This window comes from Nyctibius grandis, chromosome 4 (assembly GCF_013368605.1).
Source record: "Nyctibius grandis isolate bNycGra1 chromosome 4, bNycGra1.pri, whole genome shotgun sequence".
In the NCBI taxonomy this organism is placed as follows: Eukaryota; Metazoa; Chordata; class Aves; order Nyctibiiformes; family Nyctibiidae; genus Nyctibius; species Nyctibius grandis.
The window spans coordinates 29,824,462-29,842,849 of NC_090661.1; the positions used below are offsets into that span (position 1 = coordinate 29,824,462).

At 39.9% G+C, this 18,388-nt stretch overlaps 1 protein-coding gene across 11 annotated transcripts in view; it reads left to right on the plus strand.

Moving 5' to 3' along the window:
- Nucleotides 1-18,388, plus strand: part of MGA (MAX dimerization protein MGA) — a 65,267-nt gene that overhangs the window by 28,239 nt on the left and 18,640 nt on the right. For 6 of the 11 annotated variants that reach the window (XM_068397490.1, XM_068397493.1, XM_068397495.1 and 3 more), the window contains exons 8-17: nucleotides 388-1,037; nucleotides 1,679-2,036; nucleotides 3,035-3,258; nucleotides 4,191-4,331; nucleotides 4,758-4,830; nucleotides 6,242-6,762; nucleotides 8,267-8,564; nucleotides 10,282-10,914; nucleotides 11,479-11,778; nucleotides 13,276-14,963. In XM_068397490.1, the coding sequence (XP_068253591.1) occupies nucleotides 388-1,037; nucleotides 1,679-2,036; nucleotides 3,035-3,258; nucleotides 4,191-4,331; nucleotides 4,758-4,830; nucleotides 6,242-6,762; nucleotides 8,267-8,564; nucleotides 10,282-10,914; nucleotides 11,479-11,778; nucleotides 13,276-14,963 (4,886 nt within the window). Of the gene's footprint in view, nucleotides 1-387; nucleotides 1,038-1,678; nucleotides 2,037-3,034; nucleotides 3,259-4,190; nucleotides 4,332-4,757; nucleotides 4,831-6,241; nucleotides 6,763-8,266; nucleotides 8,565-10,281; nucleotides 10,915-11,478; nucleotides 11,779-13,275; nucleotides 14,964-18,388 lie in introns of those variants that run through there. The other 5 variants (XM_068397492.1, XM_068397494.1, XM_068397496.1 and 2 more) reach the window with 5 other exon arrangements.

Here is an 18,388-nt window from a genome sequence, read left to right on the forward strand (position 1 = left end):
TTTACGGTGAGGGTGACTGAACACTGGAACAGGCTGCCCAGAGAGGTTGTGGAGTCTCCTTCTCTGGAGACATTCAAAACCCGCCTGGACGCGTTCCTGTGTGACATGATCTAGGTAATCCTACTCCGGCGGGGGGATTGGACTAGATGATCTTTCGAGGTCCCTTCCAATCCCTAACATTCTGTGATTCTGTGAAAAACAGTTGTCCAGACAGCTGGTTGTGTTTCAGAGCAGATTATATTTGGTGTGTTTGTGTTTTACTCTTCTAAAAGAATTGTGTATATATATTTTTAGAGAGATACTTAACTCTTCTATATTGTTTAATTATTACAAGATTTGTCAGTGTGTTTTCCCAGGAGCTGGTTAAAGTGCTCTTTATTTGTTTAGGTGGTAGTTCAGAAGGTTCCTTGAAGAATCGCTCAGCGTTCTGTAGTGACAAGCTGGATGAGTACCTGGAAAATGAAGGGAAGTTGATGGAAACAAGTATGGGATTCTCTTCTAGCGCTCCCACTTCTCCTGTGGTGTATCAGCTTCCCACTAAGAGCACTAGCTATGTGCGAACACTTGACAGTGTTTTAAAGAAGCAGTCCACCATAATTCCATCAACATCTGATACGTTCAGGCCTGTTCCTCTGTCATCTACCTCTAGGAAGACAAAGACTCAAAACAGACAGACATCTACAAACAGTAGAGCAAAATCATCTTACAAGCCTATACTGCCTTCACCTGTTTCTGCAAAGCAGAAACAGAACTCTTCAGCATCAGGGGAAAAGGCTGCTAAGCCTGTCTCAAGTAGCAGTTTGACTAACCAAGCAGATAGTTTTTTGGTGCCAGCTCTGGATGAAAGCATACTTCCAAAACAAATTACTTTGCGCCAAGCACCACAACAGCAACAAGCCTCTCGTCCACCAGGTTTGTCCAAATCTCAAGTGAAGTTAATGGACTTGGAAGAGTGTGCTCTCTGGGATGGCAAACCACGAACCTACATTACAGAAGAACGAGCAGACATCTCTCTGGCAACCCTGCTTACAGCTCAGGTAGATCTGTAATTGTTTCCTTCCTTTCTGTACTGTTGCTTTTCCAAATCTGTGCACTTACTGATGTTGCATATAGATGTAGAAAATAAGACTGAAGCTGCTAAGGAGCATGACAAAGCATAATGTTCCTTTGTGGTGTCTTTGCAGTGGAAGTTGAGAAGTGCTGTCTTAACAGTATATGAAAAAACTAATTTTGATAATAGCTTGTGGATATGAATCATTAATAATTTGAGTTATCTCAAATTTTCACCATTAAAAATTCTGGTTAATACAATTGCTATTTAGTAACTGCATTTCCTTACTATTTGTCACTTTTTTTTTCAGTTGAACTAACTGCAAAAAATCCTGGTCATGTAACTTGGTTGTCACGTGATAACCTCTTTTGCTTTCTTCACATCCTACTTATTACCAAGATGGTTTAGCTGTCTCAAATTGCCTCTCAGAAGACTTCAAATGCAAACTCTCCTCTGTTGTGTTGTTTTTCAGTATAGATGACAAATTTTCATATGTAAACCCTGTAGTTGGAGGGGTTATTCTAAAAGAACTTGGAATAGCAATTTTGCGTATGCTTGATTTAATCATCTTACTAAAATTTCCTCTTACTGAAATTTGAAGTGTATACTTCTTTAAAACTTTTTTAGGCTTCTCTCAAAAACAAACCTATCCACAAAATAATAAGACGACGAGCACCTCCTTGCAATAATGATTTCTGTCGACTGGGTTGCATATGTGCCAGTCTATCACTGGAGAAACGTCAGCCTACCCACTGCCGCAGGCCAGACTGTATGTTTGGTTGTACTTGCTTGAAGAGAAGAATGTTGGTGGTGAAGGGAGGATCAAAACATAAGAAAATAATGAAAAAGTCTGTACGTGGAAGTCTGGTGTTCTATGGAACACAAGAAGATCAGCAAGAGGATGAAGAAGTGGAAGAAGTGGGTGATGGAGAGGAAGATGAGCTGAAGCAGAAAGATAAGAAGAAGAGAAAAAGGGTGGAATACAGTGAGTATTGCTGGGCAAAAGTGATTACTCGCAGCTTTGCAGAAACCACCTATCTTGGTGGGCATTTTTATTAGGACATAGTAGTGATGCCACTTCTAAATCCAGAAATTGGGAGTGAATTCCAAGAGATGTCTGCAACATCTGCTGTCATATAGCTGACTAGCAGGAAATAACAGCTTTTCCCTTTTTTTAAACTCTTAGCTGATCCGCATTTTGGGCACTACTTAGTTGTTTATTGTGATCAAATCGCTGGAGTTTCTTTTTGATAATTTAAAGTCTTGCTTAACTCTCCAAATATCTTTAAAGACTAAGGGGATGAGATTGTTACTATCACTGTTGGTAATCTTCACTGTCATAGTTCTGTTTTCTTTCCCTCTTATCAAGTGAGCATCTAGAGCTGTATTTTCAGTTGCTATATATAGCTGCATGGTTCATTGACTTCAGTGGAAATATAAAAGACTTACAGTCACTTCAGATCTGGCCTAAGGTATGCTCAGAAAAACAAATTGTTAGAAGCTGACCATGAGTTTACACTTTCACTTCCTTGCTAGTAGTACTTTCAGCAATAGCTGAAAATGAACATAAAGTTACCCGGTGTTCCACTGGAATAAATGAATTCTTCCATAGAGCTGCGGTATAAAGTCTGTTTTTTTGGGGGTGTTTATAATTTCTAGGTAGCAGCATCAATGAAGACCTCTAATTCTTCAGTGTTTTTCTGTATCTGCCATCACGGTACAACTGAGAAACAATGATTAGTGTAGAATAATTTTTTATTTTAATTTCCTCCCTCTTGTGGACAAATGCCAGTCACTTTTGGCTAGAATTTGAGACAAGAAAAACAACCAGTAGTGCCAGTAGTGTCTTCTGGCAGTATGAACTAGTGATTGCTGCATGGCTAGATATCGGGCTCAAACAAAAATTTCTGTTACTGCTGGGTTAGATGGTGTTTCATTTATAAGTAAGTTGTGGGTTTTTTTTTTCCCCCCTTCTTTTTTCAGCTATCTGCGACTCGGAGCCAGAACAGCCTATTAGGAATTGTCCATTGTGGGTGAAAGTAGAAGGTGAAATAGATCCAGAGCCAACTTACATCCCAACACCATCTGTTCTTGAACCATTTAGACCTGCGTTTCTGCCCAACACTGAAGTTTTGCTTTCTAGTAAGCATAGATCTTCCAGTGGAATGAAACCAGGCAGAGTGTATACTCCTAAACCAAATCCAGTGGTAAGAAAGGAAGAGAGATATGTTTGGTTTTCTTTGTATTGAAAATTAAAACAAACACTGCCAAAAGCGTCTGTGCTAGGCCATTTTAGATGAAATTTGAGATGAAGGCCTAAGATTGACAGCCCATAGGTATGTTGATAAGTTAGGATGAATTGACTGTGTACAAATCTTTTAACTATGTCTTCTGTTGAGAATTTATTGTAGCAATATGCAGATGGTGAAAGGTGATTATGAGTCACTAATAGCCTCCTTTAAAAAAATGCAATAATATATACTATTTCTGGCAAAGTGATTGCTGGTCCTGTAATGTTTGTGAGAGTTATTAGCTGCATAATGTAACCTCTCTGATTAATGAATTACTTGCAAAAAAAAAAATTGAGATATAGACACACAGTGTTCAGTGTAGTTCTGGAGTCTTTTTTTTGTTCTTGTTTGAGGTTTCACTGTCAGTGGAGGAAGGATCTGCATTTGCCTCTCCCCTCAGTATCTAACAAAAGCAACAAGAGCGGTAGAGGAAGAACTGCAGTAGAGTTGAGTGTAGTTATGTCTGAAGAACAAACATCCCAGAGTTGCTATTTAATGTATACCAGATAATATTAAACAATGCTTAGGACTTGTTTCCACACTAAATAACTTAGGACTCGTTTCCCCACTTAAAAGAGTATCTGGACGAGTTTGGGTTTTTGGGGGTGGTCGTCGTGTTCCATCCTGTCCCATCATCGCCCCCCTCCCCACGTACGTGTTTGGAAGCAAGATGTAGACTGGGCTATGTGATACTAAGAGGGCAGGTTCAGCTTTAAATGCTAGAGCTTTCTTTTGACATTTACTATTGAAGCGTTGATGTTGAAGTGTTGTTAGAAAGCAAAACTGTTTCATGAAGCTAGTGTGTGTCTAGAATGGAGAGGTGTGGGGTTTTGTTTTTTTTTTGGTAGATTCGAGAGGAGGACAAGGATCCTGTCTACTTATACTTTGAAAGTATGATGACTTGTGCAAGGGTCCGAGCATATCGACGCAGGAGAGAGGAGAAAAAGCAACAAAAAGACAAAAGCGATTCACAGATTTCTAGTATAAAGGTAAGAAGTCACGCTGTAACTAGCGTGTATCATAGAGCAGGCAGAAATACTGAAAATGTTGAAGTAATTTTTTCCCCAGAAACTCCTATGCAGCATGAGGGCTTGACTTACATTTGATGGTGATAGAGCTGTGGAGCCTGGAGCCTAAATCACCTAGCAGTGCTGGTAAACTTATCTTGTTACTGTGATAGAAATCATCTTGTTTGTGGAAATTCCTGGCTCCCAAGCGCATTGTCATGTGAGGCTTAAATGTTCATTGATAGAAGAGCTGTTCTAAGATGAAAATTGTAACATTATCAATGTTGGCATATGTTTTATGATTTGGGGTGACAGTATGATGAACTACTTTATTTTGTGATGTGATTTTTAGTGTGGAAGAGAGATACACAGGCTGAATATTTTTCTTGCATTTCTTTCCTCCTGCAGGAGCATAAACCAGAGCTTCAGTCTCCTGAGAAAGCAACTTGTGAGACGGACAAAGACACTGATAAATCAGGAGGTAAGAGCTGATTCTTGAATAGAGAATAACCTGTTGGTAGTTCCACGTTTTTGTGGAGTTTTGTGTTGGCTTTATTTTTTTAAAAAGTTGCAGCTATTGATGAAACAAAAGTCCATTTGCTGGGGGAATTGTTACAGTTGTCAATAAAAATCTTATGATGTGATTACAGTTTCCTGTTTTCTTGAGCAGTTGTGTGTGTGTGTCGTGTGGGAGATACAGCAGGCTAAATATCCAGTACACGCTGTTGCTCTGAGGTTAAAATGGCCAGTATTACAGTAGCTTGTTTAGCAATAAAAGATAATACTGCACAGCAGACTTGTCTTCAAGAGTGATAATTAGACACTTGGGAAGGAATGGAGATCACTGTTAATGGTTTGTCTGGGGTTTTTTTTCCCTTCTTTTTTTCCTTACTATTACTTTGTAGCTACTGAAGAATTACTAAATATCTAAGTGGTACTGTGAGGATGGGATCCTCATGTTCTCCACTTAGAACCATATGGGACGAAGAAGCGCCTATATTGGAGTTGTTTGATGCTGAATTCTTTTAGTTGAAGTTGAAAGGTTGCATTGCAGTTTTGCTACGTTATATATACTGGGTTTGAGTTTCTAGTTCATAAGAAGTAGGCCAGACATCTGCGTTCTTCTCCGATCTGAAGTGGCCCAAATCATGTTCTGAACTTTAAAATGAGACATATACTAGAGGCGTTGTGTCATCCGCTAATGAAATATAGCTGCTGTTTTGAGCTGAATTCTTCCACCGTTTAACATATACAACAGCACACTCTACATTTAAGGATGGGAATGGAAAAATAATATAACTAGTTGAAAATGCTGGTGAATTGTTAGGTGAAATTAAAATGGCCAGGACACAGGGCTCAACATCCTTACAGTTTTGCAAAAAGTGACGTTGGATCTCTAATGACAACAAAGGTGATGCTTCTGTTATACATCTTCTGCAAAAGACAGTTCTGCTAGCGGCATGTTTGCCCCTCATGCCGGGCATGCAGCAATGAGGGGCAGGAAAGGATGCTGGTCCTTTTCTGACTCCAAGAGAAAAGTGCCATCTCTTGAATACCCAGCGATGCTTTCTGCTGCATGTTGGTGTTGGTTGGAGATCTTTCATCTGTGTACTGAAACAACCCAGTTTTGTTTAGCTTGTGATGCAATGGGATACAACCTGAGATGGTATGGCTGCAGGGAGTGAACTGTGAGAAATAGTTACATTAGTTTTGCAGTGAGTTCTTGCTTGCTTGTGAAGCTCTGCAAGGGGAGGTGATGCTTTGAACAGTTATTTTTCTTGTTGCCCTGCAGCTGAGACAAGGGTGGAGGTGTGGGCAGAATACAACTGTTTGAATATCCAGGTGATTAAAATGCCATAGTATTGCAGAAACCTATTTCAATTCTTTCTCAGAGAAAAGCTGGTGGTCTTCCCGTAGTGAGGGAGACTCTTCTTCCACCTCCTATGTTCATCTCACCACTCCAGGTGAACCAACCAAACTTGTCGAGATTATCTCTGACTGCAACTGGGAGGAAGATCACAATAAGATCTTGACCATCTTATCACAGCATATCAACAGTAACGTGCCACAGTACCTCAAAGTGGGTAGCTTCGTTATTGAATTGGCTTCAGAACACAAGGCCCAAGATGAGAACCACCCTCCTGTCTACTCCTCCAGAGTGAAAATTTCAGTGCCGTCCTACCAGGACAAGGATGAGAAGCCCGAGATACCTGTCTTGGAGACTCCTGGTAGTGGAGTGCCATCACACAAAAACCCAGAAAATCGAAAGTTCTTGCGAGCAGACACATTGGACGAACAGCGGGAGAAGCTGCATGGGGGCAAAGGCTTGCCTTTTTATGCAGGGATTTCTCCTGCGGGAAAGCTGGTTGTCTACAAACGCAAAGCTAATATGAGCCGCTCAGGTTTGATTCAGGTGGGTCCCTCTGCCTTTACTGTGGAGATTAGATTCAGTTTCATCCAGTATCCCAGAACTCCTCGAAGGGGAAAACATGCTTTAATTTGTCTGCCCTAGTCTTTTGCCTGTCTAGACAAGGATTCTTAGGATCTGGTGGCATTCCTGCTTCTCCATAAGCTTCTGCCTTTCCAGAGTGACTCAATAGCAGGAAATCTGGTTGGAAGTCTGAAATCTGATGGTTTAGCTTGTCCTTTCGGCCATTTGAGTCTTGGTGGCCCAAGTACGGAATTTCTTTCAAGGTCTCTTTGGTGCTTTGGAAAACTCCCTGCAGATGCATTTGACAGATAATACTTCTAAGTGAATGGCTGTTGGAGGCCACAAAAAGAGTATTTTTTGAGAAAGTGTACACTGGGACAAAACTTTAAAATGAAACTGTAAACATTAAATTGCATTTTGGTACAGCTTACTGCTAATAATCTTCACTAATAGCCTATGTCCTCTTTGCTGTTCACAAGAGACTTCATAATCCTAAATTCAAAGTGAATCCTTTCCCAGCAGGTTTATGCTGTCAACTTGGCATTGTGAATTGGTGGTAGGAACTGTAGGGCTAGGATGAAGGTCTTTTTCAATCAAAGATTTGTGGTTATAGTAACACCACTTTCAGAGAAGGCATATGAAATAGCAAATGAGAGTAAAATTTATTTTCATGACACTTGGCAGATATGGCACTATCACAAAGAGAACCTACTGGAGAGAAAAAATGTAGGGGGACATTTCTTATTTTTAGTAAAAGTTCATCAATAACAAGAGTTAAGACCTTACTTAGTAGTGTGTTAATTATATTTGGCTTTTAGAAGGTATTATCAAACAACCTGAAAGTAAAATGCAACACTACCAAAACTTCCAGTTGACCAGTAGGCATAAAGCCTGACATTCAGAAAGATGTTCTGTTTTGTCTCTCCGGTGTAGTTAGTTACCACTACAGCTCTGAATTTGAAGTTAGTCAACACATCATACCTTAATTACAGTATCAAATGACAGTACGGATATGAAAAAAAGCTGATAAAGCTTTTACAAGCTCTTTAGAGTTTTGTCCCAATGTATATGACATAAGTATTCTTTCTTCTGTGATGCTAGATATTGATTGGGTTTGAGAATTTTATCCAAAATTGTCCTCGAGTTTGGGAACCCATTTTTATTCAGGACTGTAGCGTAAGAAAGGGACAGGAAAAGTAAGTGCTAGCTTCACTCTATCTAATTCCAGTGATTTCACATGCTCCTTTGGACTCTGTGGTTCTCTGTGAGAGTCTGAGGAGCATCTGAAATCTGTATGACAAAGATATAACAGAGTTATTTGAAGTTCTCCTGGGCAGTAAGGAAATTAGGAATTCCCATTCTGAATTGCAATGTTTTGTTTTTTTTTTTTGAAAAGGACACTTGAAGTCCCATGGAATGAAACGCCTCTCCAGAGGTGGTGAATTAGCGTTCTTTTCACAAAATTTCCCTTTTCCACTTCTTTCAGGTTAATGATAAAAGGTATCTTCAGGCCAAACTGCTTTTGGGACAGATGGGGGCATTACATCCCGCCAATCGGCTAGCAGCTTATATGACAGGCAGGCTGCGACCCCCAGTACTTGATATCTCAACCCTCAGTACTGTGGTCTCCAAGGTAGCATCCAGTGCTAAAGCAGCTGCTTCTGGGACACCGTCAGTCCAGGTGCCCACAACATCAACTCCCAAAACTACATCTTCCACCAGCACTACTTCAACCCCCACTGTGACGACTCTGAAAACCCATGTCCCAGCACAGAGACAGATAGGTAGGTTGGAACTTATTACTGTGTTTTAAATTGCGTGAAGCTGAAGTAAAAAGTGAGTGTACAGCATTGCTGTTGATTTCTGTGCAACAGTGCATGCTGCCTTTGGCTGCATTGCCTACCTAAACTGCCTCTGCAATAAATAACCTCTTTAAAGCAGAAAGTTTTATTTTGACTTCAGAATAAGATTACAGATGTTAACTATTAGTTATTTTATTAATGCTACTAGAGCATACTTTCAAGAGACAAGGAAGAGTGGGTGGAGACACACTGAATGTTAAGCTTGAATTTTTGTTTTGAGAGTTCCCTTACTATGATTTTTGATTGCTTTTCATCAAACATCAATTTAACTTAAAATGAGTAAAGGATCACTCTAATCTGTGGTTCTTCGCTGTTGGTTTTTCTGATGATGTTGCACTTGTAATTGGAATTCTTTGTGACCACCAAAGATGTGTGAAGCAGCAGTGAAAGACAAGATGGTCCAAATCTGGGTTAGTGAAACAACAAGTGTGCAGCCAATAACCACACTGGCCTGTAATCTCGTTGGATTTCACAAGCTAAACAGGGTTGGATTTAGTCAGTGCTTTGAGTAGGAAAAAAAAGTATTGGAAGAAGCATGTGGTACTTGTGTACAACTGAAATGGTTACCCCAGCATGGCAAGAGGGGAAGTTGCCTTTAACTATGACATTTTGCATGAGTTTAAAAAAAAAAAAAAAAAAAAAAAAAAAAAAAATCTAATGCCCATCCACGTATTCCCACACGTTAATTAAAAATCTGAAGAAGCTTTGCAAGAGAAAAGGATGTTACCTGTGTCCTGGCAAAACTTTAATTTCTGATTGATTGTTTTGTTTCTGCCTAAATTTTCATTGCTGTGTAAATGGGTGTGTTGCTTTTCTTGTCTTGTAATAAAACTTCTTGTTTTGTGTGTTTATGCAATATTAAAGAGCTGACTGCATTTCATTGATGGGTGAAGTGATTGTTCCATATATGATTTAAGTGTTCTGGCATATTCTGGTTTAAAAATGTTATGTGCATAAATACAATATTTAAGTTGGGTTTGCTCCATGATCTATGCTGTTGTACTCATCTGTAGGCATCTGGAGTGATGCAGATGCAGTATTCTGATCCCTTGGAGATCAAGGGATGAGGGAAAGGATCTTCCGAATAGTGATTACTTCCCATTGGTTAAATTTATCCCATCCAGTCCTCAGTTGCACAAATGTCACTTCAATGAGAAGGGGACGTGGCAAACTCTTATCTCCCTTCTGCCTCATTCCCCCATGGCTGTGTAAGATGTGGATACAGTAGAAGGGGGATGAAAACCAAGAATCAGTAAAAAGAGGAAGATCACACAGGCTGTTACAGGAAAAATTTGAGGTTTAGAAAATAGTGTGAGCCCATTATTTCACTTAGGTGTTTGTTTTCCTGTACTGTAATTAGAATTGTCTGTTCTTAGTTTCACGATAAAGAACAACCCCCCAAGACCCGGTTCTTTTGTGTGGCCAGGAAGAAATGCAACAAAAAGCTATACAAGTGGAATAAAGCAGACATATTTCTAGTACGTAAGGCATGTTCAGGACTGCTGTAAAGGTTTCAATTTAATTACAAGGTACAAAGAAAATAGAGGCTCAAATTCATGCTGAAATTACAATTGTAGCACCTCATGAAGGGCAAAGCGGAAATCTATTAAAATTTTGACCTGGAAGTTTTTATTTGCAGCTGCCCGACCCTCACCTGGTGGTGTGTTCACACAGTTTGTGATGAACAAAGCCGGAGCTCTACAGCAGAAGATTCCTGGAGTGAGCACACGCCAGCCTGTGTCAGGGCCACAGAAGTTCACTATCAAGCCTACGCCGATAATGGTTGTGGCTCCTGTGGCTCCCTCAAGGCCATCTCCTGCTCAATGCACAGTCTCTCCTGGAGTCACTACAGCCACCACCACTTCTCCAATTACTGTGGAAAGTACCAGTGTGGCAGCATCTACTGTGACCACTCCTAGCCAAACACGAGCTAATGAACCTGCCTGCTCTCCTCCTGCAGTTACAGTCACAGCTGCTCCTGTAACACCTGGAATCAACACCTGTACTACTCCCTCATCCACCACTCCTACTGCCACTGTGAGCATAACAAAAGCAACGGGTATTGTTGCACCAGTAGCAACCATGTCATTCCCTAAAACTGTAGTAACAACACCAACTGTTACTTGTCCTGTTGTTACAACATCCACTTCTACAGTTGTACTAACAACTGCAACCGCCACACCTGTGCTGACCACACCAGCTTCGTCTGCTGGCTCTGTTCCCATTATACTATCAGGAGTTAATTCAAGTCCTTCACTGAATCCAAAAAGAGGTAAGGCTTACATGCTTTGGGCTATTACTGTAGAAGCTTCCTTTTTGCATTCTGCCTCCTTCATAGCTCAAATAGAGTCTGCAACTGTAGCACCCAATTTAAATAGAGATTTGCTTGCCTCACCCTTCTTTCCAAAATAGGATAAGAAATGTAATCTATTAAGTTGCTTGTTTTATTCCAGCCTGAGCTGGTAGAGGAGGAAAAAAGTAGCTATCTGCTCAGTAACCCATAGAAATGTATAGCGCAGTTATTGCTATGACTGCTAGAACTTCATGCTTGGCATAGAGTCCAAGAAGTAGGTATGGAATTACTCTGTTGTTGTTAACATGGAAGTTTTCAGAGTTGTGGTTGAGATATGTTGATGGCGCTGCATGTAAAAGACCGTTCTGGCCTGGTTGGTTCTACGTGTGTTCTGTGAATAAAAAGAGAAGAAAATGCTTTTAAACAACTTTAAAGAGATCCAGTTGTTTCCAAAATATTTGTGCTTGTTTTCATTAAGGATAATGTGTGATTTGTAGGCTGTTCTCTTAAGCTGATTTTTATATAACTTTTAAAATGTTTCAGAAGATGGTACCACACAAGCTGTAAGTAAGACTCCCCAGAAGATGTCTCCTGGAACAGAGAAACGCATAGGACCTCGATTGTTGCTGATTCCCGTGCATCAGACACCTCCTGCTTTGCGACCGCTAAACAACATGCAGCTTGCTCAGAGGCAGAGGATGGTCCTTCAGCCTCTCAGGAGCCCTGGTGGTGTGAACCTGTTCAGACATCCTAATGGACAGATAATTCAGCTTGTCCCTCTGCAACAGTTTCGAGCTACAGGTGCCCAGCCCAGTGTGCAGCCAGTGATGTTCCGCAATCCAGGTACAAAGTCCAGTATTTCTTTCCTGACTGACCAATGTGTTACCCAGAAATTAACAATGTAATGTCTGTGTGATGCTCCTTTCCACCACTGGAAGTAATTGAACAGAGTCTAATTTAGTTCTGCGTGAGTAGTTGAAAAACACAGTGTAATTACTCAGATGTAATGCAACATAAATACCACGTGTCTAAAATACAGAAAGTGCAGTTAATAGCTAAGTCACCAAAATTCAGGAGTTCTGTGCAGCAAGTAAAAGGGCCTCCATGTGTGTGGCAATGGAGCTGTGTCCATTGTACTGTCAGAAGTTAAAAGAAATTCCGTTGATCTGGCAATTCAGAAGTAATTCTTGTTGGAGATTCTCTTAAAAAGAATGAGCTGTTACTTGTGTCCCATTGGATGTGCTGCTGTGATTTTGTTTGGTTTGTAGGTTTGTTAGTGCTTTTACAGCAGATATTCAGATCAAATGTTACACTACAGTACAAAATTGCTGGGTTTTTTCCTCCTTAGAGTGTGAAGAGAAAAATAAGTTTGATTTTCAGCTGTTCTCTAGTGCATAGTTGAAGACAGGGTTGGAAGAGTTAGAAATTGCAGCTATCTGACAGAAAATAGGTAGGATGCTTGTTGAGCATACTGTTGTACATATTTGTAAACAAAACATGTTTATAAACAAAATATACCTTAAATGCATGTCTGCTTTCCAGTAGGATTTTTCTTCTGTTCTCCCTTTGTAAAGAACCATCTTGAGGAGAGGGAGTCAGAGTGGTGTTGAAAAGAGAGAGGCGAGTAGCGCAGTAGATGACAAAACTGTGGGGAGGAGAGAAAATAATCCTGTGCCTTAGTTGAAGTTTGAGCATGAGGTGTAGTAAAAAATTAGTCAAAAAGTTCAGTGAATTCCTTTCTGGTTTGGGGCTTTTGCTGTACAAGAGGAACTAGTTGCCAGTGGTGGTATTTTTCCTTCTTGTTTTATGGAGTTCTGAAATGCCGCAGGAGAGTTCATTAAGGTGAAAAGGATTGTGTTATAATCGTGTAATCTTGTCGTAGTTTTTCTTTGTGGAAGACTTCTGAGAAAAAAAAAAAGGATTTTAAAATTAAACATTCTTCTCGGTGGGTTTTTTTGTTGTTGTTGTTTTTTGTTTTGATTTTTTTTTTTTTTTTTTTTAGAAAATCCCCATTTTCCAGTAAATGGGAAAGTAAAATGCAGAGGACTTTAACTAGATGCATTGGCTTTTTTGATTAAAAAGCTTAATGCTAGAACTTACCATTAAATGTGTTAGAGTAGCAACCTGATGTATTTTATTGGGGTGTTCCATATAAAAATTGAACAATTTATATGTCTTGACGCAGTATCAGCTCTTTCACTGAGAACTTGTGCTCAAATACCTGATTACATTATGATCCTTGAGAATGCTGGCTACTTCTAGTACAGCATCAAATACTAAAACTAAAAGAAAAAAAATTGCTTTGAGGAGGTATTAGTTGATGCTTTGTTTTCCTCACAGGATCTGTTGTAGGAATCCGGTTGCCTGCACCTTCTAAGCCTCCTGACTCACCAGTGTCTCCCGCTTCCTCTGTGTCTTCCACTTCTCCTGCCGCAAATTCAGCTGTACAAACTGCAGTACCCAAGTTATCCCCTACAGCTAACCTAGCCACCCAAGCATCTTCTCTTCCTTCAGTAACAAGTTTTGTGTCACAGGCAGGCACTCTGACTCTGAGGATCTCCCCTACTGCTGCTAGCAGCGTGGCAAATCAAACAGCCTCTGAATCTAAAATAACCTGCAGCTCAGGTGGTCTGCCAGCTACCACTGCTAATCTCATACCTTTACAATCTGGTAGTTTTGCTCTACTTCAGCTCCCAGGACAGAAGACTGTGCCAAACTCCATTCTTCACCATTTTGCATCTCTTCAGATGAAGAAGGATTACAGGAAAATATGCAAGAAAGAGGACTCGGGTGCTGCTCAGCAGAAGGAGAATGGGAAGGCTTCACACTCAGATGGCATTGAAGTTACAGAGTCTGAGGTCACAGTGGCAGAGAGAAAACAAGAAGAAAATGAGTTGTCAGTTAACCAGTCAAATAATGTTGAAGAGTCAGCATCTGTCACAGTTGCACCTGATGGAAATTCCACTACATTAGAGATGGTGGAGAAGGACTCAAAGGTGCTAGAGAGTTCTTGTGATGATAGCTCTTCTTCTCAGCATGATGTTTCTGCAGATGTTGTATCATCTGACCATTCGTACATCAGTGAGAAGCCAAATGATGAGGAAGAAAAAGGGGCCTCTGAGGAGAAAGACGATTTTGTCAGTTCTGAAACTGTAGTGGAGGCTGTTTCAGCTAACTCTGAAACTGTTTGTGGGTCATCAGATCAGTCTCTAGTTGCTCCTCTGGATAATGCACATCCACAGAGTCTTGAGAATCAGGAGACTGCACAGTTGAAGAACCATGGGAAGGAACAAAGACATGCTCAACAGGAGAAGATACCAGTAAAAGAGCAGGAAGGAGATGCACAGACACAGATGGAGGACAACAAGGCAAGTTCTGGGCAGTCACAGCGTCAACAAGAGCAAGATACACAGCTGGAGAACAAGAAGGAACAGAGAGGGACTGAACTGTCTCAGAACAAAGAAGAATGCCAGGGTGATGCCATGCAGCCAGATATGGAAAGGAAGGAGTACAAGGGCTCTACAGAAGCAGAAAGCATAAGAGAGAAAAAGGGAAGCAAGTCTGAAATCAGTTCTGCAGAAGAGCAGAATAATGCTTCAGGAGAAGAGCATACAGTCAATACCGAGGAAGACAAACCAAACGTAGCTAGGCAGGAAGGCAGTAACAGCAAAGAACAAGATGCTTTCTATTCTCGGGAAGAACTGAAAACGGGTCATGACATTGTAACTAACGTCAACAGTTCTTGGAGCAAAATATCTAGCTTTGTACCCGCATTAGAAAATAAAAGCGAGGCAGATAACAAAGCTGATACATCTAAGAAAAGTGACCTGACACAGGTACAGAGGGCACAGGAAGCCAGGCCTCACAGAAAGGGTTACATGCCCACTATTGATATAACTTTTGATGATATGGATGAGGAAGATGATGATGAGGATGAAGACGATGAAAAAACCGATGATTCTGCTGATGAGATGCTGGATGGTGCTTCTGACTTCCCAAGTGAAGAGGAAGTAGATGTTGAAAAAGTGGTAAGCATTTAACTATTTATGAAGGGATTTTTTTTTTTTTTAAATTGACCAACTAATGTCACAACCCATGGATTTGAAAGACGCAGTATGATGTTTGTGTTCTGGACTTGAGTTTCTTTAGAAAGTCTAGATCTGGGTTCCAAGTGGAAATGTCTTTTATTTCTTCTTAGTTGCATGCTTTTTTATAGGTAGCATTGTAGTGACCTTTTAGAAATCGTCCATTTTTCAGATAACAGGAGTTATATTGAGCAAGCTGTAATAGAACCATTGCAAGTTGTCTTCTTCCAGTATTTACTCAAGCAACTTGGTTCCTTGTAATATGACTTAGGATCCTAAAATGTAGTCGCCAATCTAGTATTTCTGTTATTTTAAGTCTTTTTCTTTTACTTAATTTTTGTAGCCCTTAGTTAAGACTTATTTCTGGAAGGAATGTTTGAATCTCTCCTTAAATTCCTCTTGAAATTTAGTAGTACATTTAAGTAGTGTGTGAAAGCTGTCATTCCATATTCGATAGAAAACAAATTGCTCCGGAAGTCACAGAATAAGGGTAAAACATTGTGGTTAGTATAGTTAAGATATGTTTACATTTTAATGCTTGTAGAATTTTCATCAAATTTCACCCAAAAATTAAAAGAAAACAATCCCATGTGTAACTCCTTGATGTACTTTTTATATATCTGTATGTGACTTAAGAAGCAGTGCATTGTTACTTAAAATTTATGAAGTGCTTTTGTGAGTCGGTCAAATGGCCATGAGAAATAAGGTAGCCATTTCTTGGGATAAGATAAAAATGGAAAGAGAAAGGTTAAACTGGAGAAGAATTGAAGAACGAACAAATTAACAATAGGGGAGACATTATGTTAGTGTCTTCAGGAATTGGAAAGTATATAGTTCTTTTAGCCCTTTTATGTTAATGTAGTCCTCCCGCAGCTGAAAACCAAATTAGTCTTAGTTTTCTTCTAACCGTATCCAGAGTAACTCAGTTAAGTCAGCAAGTCTGGCTTTTAGGGAATCTATTCAACTTCCAGAAAAATTGACTAATCAGTTCATATTCCAGCTCACTATTCTCAGGCATGATGGTAGTATCTCAGCTGCATGAAGGTGAGGAAACTGAAAGCACATGTAAATTTTGGAAGTCCTTTCAAGCTGAAAACTGAGCTGTTGCTGTCTTGTCTTGAGTTGGACGCTGACATTTGGTAACTCCTGTATACTTCAATAACATCAGCAGAGTTATCGTCAAGTTTTGAGAGCCACAGTTAATTCGTGCCTGATGCCCGATAAACTTTCCAGACAAGGTAGTCTTAGCAATCTGTTGGTAAGCCAACAGGTAGTATAAAGTCTAGGTCACAGAGTAGCCTGTTATCAGGGTTGGTCTTGTAAAGATGTGTTTTCTGTTGTCCTACAAAAGGATAATGAAATGAAAAAATAATTATCAGGTATTATAAGAAATGTTTGGTTTGGAAGAAACTTACCATGCAGGTTTTGAGCTAATGTGGTTTGGTAAGCCATATAAGTGTATGTCTTCGCCATAAGCTCACACAAATATGAGTAAGCTGGTTTTGGTTCTAGAGCAGTAAAGCTGAGGAATGAGATCTCAAGGACACGTCTGGAATTTGGGTGAGTTCTTGGGTTGTTAGCCTGTGCTGCCTGCAAGTTAAGTTGATGTCAGTGCTTAATGGAGAATTCAGTTTTAAATCTAAATATCTCTCTGTTATTTTTTCACTGAGATATGCTCTTTTATGAGCATAGTGCTTACAAGACAGGCTGCACTGGTGTTGTTTGTCAGACTGGATGAAGTCAGATCATATAAACAGATTACTACAGGATGTTTATCTGTTTCATTAAGCTAGTGGAAACATAGAAGCAAAGTGTACACGCATGTCCACTAATACTTCTGTTTAGTGGAAATATTAATGACAGCTCTTTCACTACTAGTTTGGAATATGGACTGGTTTTAGTTACTCAGAAAATAGCCATTAAAAACCCCAGAAAACTGCAGTGAGTCAGGATGATTGCTACCTACCTGTAGTAGCTATTACTGTTTCTTTTTTTAGTATATTTCCCTACACTGGTTCTCATTGCAGTAATGACTTCATTGTTCTTAATTTTGCATATCGATGCTCTTCTTACCTTGTGCTAAATTTGTGTATTTAAGGGACTCTTGTAGACTCCTCAACAAAGAGAGAAGCTTCCTGAGATGGTATCTTTGCCCTTTTGCATTTCCTACCCTGAACTGCATCAAGAGAAGCTTAGGAGGGTTGATGGTCTTGGGTTTGGTGATATGAACAAAACCTTCTGGGAATATTTGTATAAGCAAACTAATCAATATCAGAACTTGTCATCTGAACGAATTCAAGTGTGATGATCTGGGACGTGATATCTCCAAGGCATGATGATTGCACACAAAATTCCTGTTGAATGGCTGCTTGGCCTGGGCTAAGTCACAGACTGTGTCTGTGAATTGTTCACATGAGTGCTTGTTGGCTTAAGCCAAAGGCATGCCAGGGCTTTTTCTAGTATTTTAATGCTACAGATAGTCCCCTGGACCTGTTTAACTTACTAGTCTAAACATAGCTTCCGCGTCTGGCAAGTTTTTCAATCATTCTTTTTCTGAGCTGAACATTAAAATTATAAGGAACTATTATGAATTATTCTAACATTGTAGGTTTAATAAAAAGTGCAAGTGATGTATTTTGTGGATGATTTAAGTTCCAACAATCTCTCACATGTTCTGAGCTTTTGGTACAGACCGCGTGTGAAATTTGCAGACGTTGTAGCGTTGAAGACAGATCCAGAAATGAGGCATTAGCTTGGGTAATGTCTAATGACATCTGTTGTCATCTATTCTCCTTCTTTCTCAGCACTGTCGCTGAGGACCCTCTGCCATCAGGCAGTTTGCTCTTCAGGAACCAGCAATAGGGGTGTAGGCTGCCAGGAACAGACAGAAGAGGAGAGTGCTTAGAAACAGGTGTTGAAATGCAGAGAGGGAAAAGTGCTGACATTTCTATAGCAACTTTGGAACTGTTGTAGTATGGGCTTGCTCCTCTTGTGTCTCCATTCCTTAAGGTATTTTACTCTTACAAGCTCAAAGGCATTTAGAAGTTTTGTAACTACAGGATCCATAGAAAGACTGATGCTAGAAAGATAGGGCTTCCACAAGCATTTTAGAAGTTTTGCACCCCAACAAGAAGTTATGCTAGGCTATGAATAGGGTTCAGCCTATGATGGGTTGGCTGTACTTAGATAAGAATAGCTGTTCTTATGGCAGAACTTCAGTGAACTTATTCTGACGATCTTCACGATTGTGATATTTTTCCTGTTGTTAGGAAGTCAGAGGTAGAGAGGAAAGACTTACCATCCTGAAGCATATTTCCCTTTGTTGTTAGATGTAAGAATGAAAAAAAGTAATGTTTTTTGTTTTACAT